This window comes from Merops nubicus, unplaced genomic scaffold (genome assembly GCF_000691845.1).
Source record: "Merops nubicus isolate BGI_N331 unplaced genomic scaffold, ASM69184v1 scaffold15764, whole genome shotgun sequence".
NCBI classification, from domain to species: domain Eukaryota; kingdom Metazoa; phylum Chordata; class Aves; order Coraciiformes; family Meropidae; genus Merops; species Merops nubicus.
In genome coordinates this window covers 1-7,299 of record NW_008606327.1, presented here as the reverse complement: position 1 = coordinate 7,299, position 7,299 = coordinate 1, and the positions used below count along the sequence as shown (strand labels likewise).

Sequence of the window (7,299 nt, the reverse complement as noted above, 5' to 3'; positions counted from 1 at the left end):
TCCCCTTCTCCCCACCGCGCCGGGCGAGGGGTGCCTGAGGGGGCCGGGCGGGTGTCAAGGGGCAAGGGCAGCGGGGCGGGTACCGGGGCTTTGTGGACATAAGCGTCTTGCACTAACTCTTATCTGAAGACCTTTTTACTTGTATCTGAACTACAAGGTTTGTTGTGCTGTCAAAGAAGGGCATCCCACGATTCTGGCACAATGTGTTCTCAGCTTGCCTGTTTTGTCTCTCACATATCAATGTTTTACCCTCTATGTACTTAAATGCTTTTTTCCTATCTTTCATGGAGTTGAAATTGGCCTGATGGCTTTCATATTGGCTTCCTGGGAATCCACAATGAATCTGAGGTGAACGGGTCTCTTGGTTCCTGTTGGTAACCTTTTTTTCTACTCTTACAGTATTGTCACAACTACTTAGTAACATCCACAGTATTTTTTTTACCCTTCAGGAAAGTGCTAAAAGGATTAGATTACTGAATTCATCATCAAGAGTTAATACGACTGCTTTCTATGGAATAAATCAGTTTTCTCATCTGTTTCCTGAAGAGTTCAAAGGTACATTTTCTAGGTGCTGTTAATGCCTTTTCTGTTGGTGTGGGTTTTTTGGTGGTGGTGCTGTGTTTTTTTGTTTGTTTGCTTGCTTGCTTGTTTGGGTTTTGGTTTGTTTTTGTTTCTTTGGGGATTTTTTTGTTTATTTTTTTTGTACTCTTACCCAGAGCCTCATGTCCTTCACACTTACATATTCTTCCAGTGCTGACAGTCAGCTAGTTTACAATGTCTTTTACTAAAATGTAAGCACTTTGGAAGGATACAACAATCCTCTTCATGTTTCTCTAGTCTTGTATGGTTGAATTGCCCAGAGACTGAATATGGTTCAGTATACAGACTGATCCTTCTTTCTTTGTTTCCTTTCTTTCCCTCTTTTCTCCTTCTGCTTACTGGGCCTTAGAGCCTTCTTTAGTTGGAACAGTTTTTAAATCAGAAAACACACAAGGTTTTCAAGTACTGTTAAATTCCTATTTCCTAACCCATAGCATAATTGACAGCTATGACTTTCAGGAGCAATATGACACACCATTTTTTTTTTTTCCCACTAAGAAAATTTGTCTGATCTCTTCCCTTTGTCCTGTCCAAGTCTGCTGTTATATGTTCTATTAATCAGGGTGTTTCACATCTTTTTAAACATTAAACAATTAAGCAGCTTTTTAGTGAAAAACTAGCAATTTTCTTTGTATTTCCAAATCTCTACATGATTCCCCTCTTATTTTTCCCCTTTTACCTGACTAAAAGTGACTTTTTTTTCAGTAAGTAAAATGTGAAAATTTTCAAACAAAACTTGTTTTATGGAAAGGCTGTTGATTATTCCCTACATGGCATACTTCTGTTCTTATTCTAGAACTGTAGGAGTATTTACATTCATTCTGGACTATAATGGTTGTTTTAAAATACAAGAATTTTAGGATTTGAGAATGAGATGTCATCTCATGATTGTAACTACAGATCAAAGTTATCTCTATGGCTTCTAGTGAAACAGTTGTTTCTGGGTTTGTGTGGGTTTTTTTCGGAGTTAGTAGAGTTACAGATGTTTGTATTCTGTGTTTAGCTATTTACTTAAGAAGCATACCTCACAAACTTCCCAGATACGTGAAAGTGCCAATGGGAAAGGAAAAACCTTTGCCAAAGAAGTTTGACTGGAGAGACAAGAAAGTCATTGCAGAAGTGAGAAATCAGCAAACAGTAAGTCCTGGTGTTTTCCTTTCCTGCTTCTCAAGCGATGCTTAGAGACAGCTCCAGCAGGTACATCCTAGAGCACAGTGAAGGTCTTGGAAGGGTCCAGCACGGCCTTAAGGCTCCTTGGAACACTAGCACAAGCACGGCTGGTTGAACACACGCGAAGTCGCGTGGCATCTGATGAGAAGCAGGGTTAGTGTGTTTTGTGGTGGAGCCCCAGCTGGCAGCCAAGCCCCAGCAGCTGCTGCCCGCGGCTCCCCCGCACCCCACCACGTGTCGGGGCGGAGAATCGGGAAGAAGAGAAAAGGAAAAGCCCACGGGCTGAGGTAAGGGCAGTTTAATAAAGCAAGGCAGAGAGAGGAGACAACAGTCATAACAGTAACAGCAGTGGGATGATCTATACTGTGAGTGAGGAGAGCCCCTTACGCAAGAGCACAGCCCCTGCGCTCCAGCCACCAGTGAGCCCGCGCAAAGACAAGCGCTGCTCCCCCCGCGCTTATGGGGAGGGCACAACATCAGCGGGGTGCCAGGCGCCCCATTGCCTGGGCCAGTTGATTATCCCAGCGGTGGCCCAGCCCAGCTGCAGCTCCTTGTGGAGGTGAGCTCCAGGCTGGTGGAGCCCAGGGCGGAGCTGTGCAAGCTGTGCGTTCAGAAATTGTGCAGTTATCAACTGTGTGTAATACAGTTTTTCTTAAATCTAATTAATTAAATCTGCAGGGATTTTAAGCCATTTATAGTTTATGTTTTTTGGAGGAGTCTGAGTACCAGACCTAATCCCCCACTTCACCTGGAGGGGTGCAGATTCTTTGCTGTTGTTTTTTTCCCATGACTGAAGAAGGCCTTTGGCTGGTCAAGACCCATGTCTTTACCATTGGATGCCTCAGGGGGTGCATTCATGATAGAAAGATAATTGACCCCGCATGACTACAGTTTATCCAAAATGTTCATGGTCACTGGTAAGAAACAAACAAGCTGTTAGAGTCATCATGTCTTTCCTTTTTTTGCTTCACACAGTGTAACCTGGGCTTTGCCTAGGAATAAATTGTGCTTCCTGTTCTAAATGCCACAGGTTAAAGAGCCTAGAACAGCAGCATAGATTCTGTTACTGTCTAGTAATTTTTCTATTACATTTATTTTCAGTTTACTGGTTTTTAAAAACGGTAATATATTTCTATAAAATTCTTCAGACTGTAGAAAGCTGGTAGACTTTCTCATAAATGCATCGTTTTCCAAAACTTACTAATGTAGTTAAAAAATAATTTCATCCTGAGCCCCAGTCATTCTTGAAGAAAATAGATCTCTCAAAGTAAAAAGAATCCCCAGACCTCTCTTAAAGGGCAAAAATTAATTGTGAGGGAATCCTTAAAATAAAACAACTGCAATGGGGGAATCCTTAAAATAAGGCACCCATAATACATTTCTGTTTTTCAGAGAGCAGGGGAATAGTGCAATGTTTCAAATGGCTGATTACACTTCTATATTGTTGCCTTAAAAATTATGTTCAAGAATGATGTAGTAAATGAAGAGCATTATAAGACCCTTTTGACTATTTTTCTTTCTTTTCATATCAGGCTTCCAACCCAAAGCTGACTTGCTCTCTCTCCCATTTCCCTTCCCTTTGTACCAGTGTGGAGGCTGCTGGGCTTTCAGCATTGTGGGTGGCATAGAGTCTGTCTATGCAATTAAAGGAAATGCCCTGGAGGAGCTCAGCGTGCAGCAGGTGATTGACTGCTCATACAATAACTACGGCTGCAGCGGGGGATCCACTGTCAGTGCTCTGAGCTGGCTGAACCAGGTGTGAAACTGCTCACAAATCTCAAACCCTGCCTTAGCTTTCATATTAATGTTCTTTTTTTACTGGGGAAATAGGTGGTGGGGAAAGTAGAGTGTACAGCTCATCTGACTGTTTTTTTTAACATTATTTATTTAGACCTCTGTGTGTGTGTGTATATATCTATATATATATACACACACATATATGTGCATATACGTGTGTGTATGCATGTTTATTTAGTCTGCAACCAAGAGAGTTTTTTCAAGCAGAACTGAAATTTTATTGGAATTTTATGGTCTATATGTGTTTTTGTGAGTGTAACAAATCAACCTACAGGGTTTTAAAAAAATGTTCCTTGAAAAGTACAGTATTCCCACTAAATTCAGTCAAAACTGCAGATGTACAGTACCCATGCAGAAGGAGCCATTTATCCACGTGTCAGTTTTTGGGTTTTGAGTGTCCAGTTTAGGCACCAGGATCTGGGGAAAAGGAGGGATGTTGAGATTTTCTGCTTTCAAATTTCTACGGTTTCTGTTGCAAACACTAAGTCATGCATGAGTGTGGAGGACGTCAGAATAAAATCAAGTTGTGTTTACCTTATTTTCACTAGCAACCCAAAACAATGAAAATGCAGGCATAGTTTCTCCTTTAATTGTAGCTAACACATTTCATTAATGAAAAATGCAGACACAGTGTTAATAGAATCATAGAATCATAGAATCATTTAGGTTGGAAGGGACCTCCAAGATCATCAAGACCAACCATTGAGCCATTAGGGCTCTAAAGTCCTCTGCTAAAACAGATCAGAATCTGTCAGGGTTGGAAGGGACCACGAGGATCACCCAGTTCCAACCCCTCTGCCATGAGCAGGGACACCTCCCACTAGATCAGGCTGCCCAGAGCCTCATCCAGCCTGGCCTTAAAGACCCCCAGGGATAACATTTGTAAGCAGAAACATGTTAATATCTTAGAAATAAAAAGGTAATCTCTAGGATGACAGTTTGAGTTACAAGAATATAAAAAGAATTTCTTAGTTTCTTGAAGTTTTATATAAAAAACAATTGTCCCTTTCAAGAAACTCTGTAATTCTACCCCTAAAGATTCTTAAAACCCCAGCTCATAACAGCCTAGATAACCTGTTAGAGTTTGCATTTCAGGAAAGACACAGGATATTTATTCATTTGGATTCCTCTGGAGCAAAATTCCCTCTTGCTTGGCAACAGAGGGACTACTAATTAGACTGAAGAAGACACTATCATAAACATACTGCACTGCAGAAGACAAAAATATGAAAGGTTGATGCAGTAGCTTCATAGCTGGACTTTTAACTGTGGAAGATATTATAATTATTATATATTAGCAGCAGAACTTGATGCTAACAGCAGAATTGGACATAATTTCATGTAACTGTTCTTGGGATAGTTGTAGTTCTTGAGCTGACCCAAGAAGAGGATAATTTTCTGTGTCAATGTCCTTTGAAGAGAATGAATAGTCATTAATTGAATGTATGGTTAAGGTCTGCATCTTGAAATTGATGATTGCTCATGAGGCTTCTTTAAACCAGAGATACCTTTTAAATTTCATTATTCTGAATCCCTTCTGAAGCTTTCTCCATGAACAAGGAAACTAGAGATTCTAAATACCTTATTGCCCAACGTGACATTCTTATTTCCAATCTCTCCAAGAACACAATGAATTTTGAGTGATTTCTGTGGTCATTGTCCATGTGTTTGGACCTGAATAGTGTTGAGGTCAAATGCATTACATTGTCATTCATTTCTCTTCTTGCAGACGAAAGTAAAACTCGTAAGAGATTCAGAATACACTTTTAAAGCTCAAACAGGACTGTGCCATTATTTTGGTCACTCAGATTTTGGAGTTTCAATAACAGGATTTGCTGCGTATGACTTCAGGTAGCTACTATTGATTCTTTTTATTTGCTGTACTTTTCCTTCTGTGTTCAGTAACTGCAGAGTCAGCTGGAGCCAAAAGTGCATTGACCAGCCAAAGGTTGATTGCATCAGTTCTGTAGCTGTGTACTGGATAAGGATTAATACACAACACTTGTGAGGGTTAAGGCTTGCCACAGTGAAGCCACTCAACCCTGAGCCTGTTCAAATTCAAAAGCTTAAAGCCTGTGTCTTGAAATTAGGTCTTTTTGATTGGCTATGGTTAAACTGGAACATTGAGTCAGTTACAATTCTTAATATATGCTAAGTGAACACTACACTCCTTAAGTATCAGAATTGGAAAAACCTACCAATAGAAGTTGGAATTTGTTGAAAAAATTAGGAAGTATTCAGTTACTTTGGTACTTATCCATCTACATGCCCAACCACATCCTCCTCCTGTCTGACTTTACAAACAGTGTTATCAACCAAATTTTGTACGGACAACTGGTAGCTTTTTAGGCTTCTGTAACAAGAAAATTTGTTTTCCAGTTTTTATGAGTACAATACAGCTGCATACTGAACTTAAAGACAGGAAATATAATTCTGACTAGGAATTCAACTACTGCCAGATTTAAGTAACTAAAAACAATTATAGTTTTGCCATTCTGTGTTTCCCCAGTTTAGTTATTACACATACCATGCAGTGATAAAGATTTCCTGTTCCAATACATAACACAAGTAAAACTGTGTGAGGATGCTGATGGTAAATGTCTGAGGGTGGTACTGTCCTGTGTTTTGATAGGCCTGAGATACATATTTTAATGTATTATTGCAGTTGATATAAAAGGTACTTCTGTACGTTTGAAAACCTAACAGGAAATAATGATATAGACTAGTGGTTTGCCCAAAGCTGTTTTTAGTTGAGAAGAGTGATGCATAAAAGGTACATAGTATTCACCATTGCCCACTGACTTGACCCAGAAACCTCGTTTGGGTTTTTTTTTTATTAGTGTATTTGGATTTGCACCTTTCCCCCAGTCTGTGTGCCCTGTATTTGTGTTACTGTGTTGCGGTATATGAAGTACATAATTACTCGTGTGTGTTATGTGGTGGGTAGAACTCGGAGGAAACAGTTTAATTATCTGATTTTTAAATTGTACTTAAGTAGATTGGCACCTCTCAGGTTGCTTTCATGTGCAAACTTAAGTAACTGGGCCTCATCACCCCCTCCTTTCACAGTGGTCAAGAAGAAGAAATGATGAAGATGCTTGTTAACTGGGGCCCTTTGGCAGTGACAGTAGACGCGGTTAGCTGGCAGGATTATCTTGGTGGGATCATACAATATCACTGCTCCAGTGGAAGACCAAATCATGCTGTTCTTGTCACTGGTTTTGACACAACAGGTGCGTTTCCATCAAATGAACTTCAGCCCAGTAGGTTTTGTCTTAATTGCAACTTGCCTCCTATGGGGAAAGTGATTAAAGTCCGGAACTGGTTGTTCTATTGTGAACTGTGTGGTTTGGTGTCACTTCAGTTCTGGAAGTGCAGCTTGGTCCGAGGAGAAAAACTCTGTGTCTGTGCTCCTTCAGTTCTGTGGGACTTCATTTCCTTGCAAAGTCAAGGGCATGGCTAGATGTGTTTTTACACTAGCAGAGAGTATATCCAGGTCTGTTCAACACTGGAATATTACACTTGCAGAATAGGTATGAGGTTCTTCAGGAAGTCAGTAAGGATAATGAATCAGAAGGGCCAGAAGCTGCACCAAAGGCAGGTTCCCTCAGGCCACCCGTCAAAACTGACCCTGAGAAGAAACCTTGAAGGGTCATTGTTATAGGTGACTCTCTGCTGAGGGGGCAGCAGGCCCGATATGCAGAACAAGCCCTCTTCATAGAGAGGTCTGCT

The 7,299-nt window shown here is 40.5% G+C and overlaps 1 protein-coding gene across 1 annotated transcript; it reads left to right on the top strand.

Annotated features, from left to right (window-relative positions):
• Window positions 1-449: 449 nt before the first annotated feature.
• CTSO (cathepsin O) lies at window positions 450-6,800 on the top strand (the record flags this gene model as incomplete). Its single annotated transcript, XM_008939620.1, has 5 exons — window positions 450-555; window positions 1,604-1,737; window positions 3,359-3,526; window positions 5,297-5,418; window positions 6,637-6,800. Coding segments are annotated over 5 exons (694 nt in total), but the record flags the coding sequence as incomplete, so codon positions are not given.
• Between the last annotated feature and the right edge of the window lie 499 nt (window positions 6,801-7,299).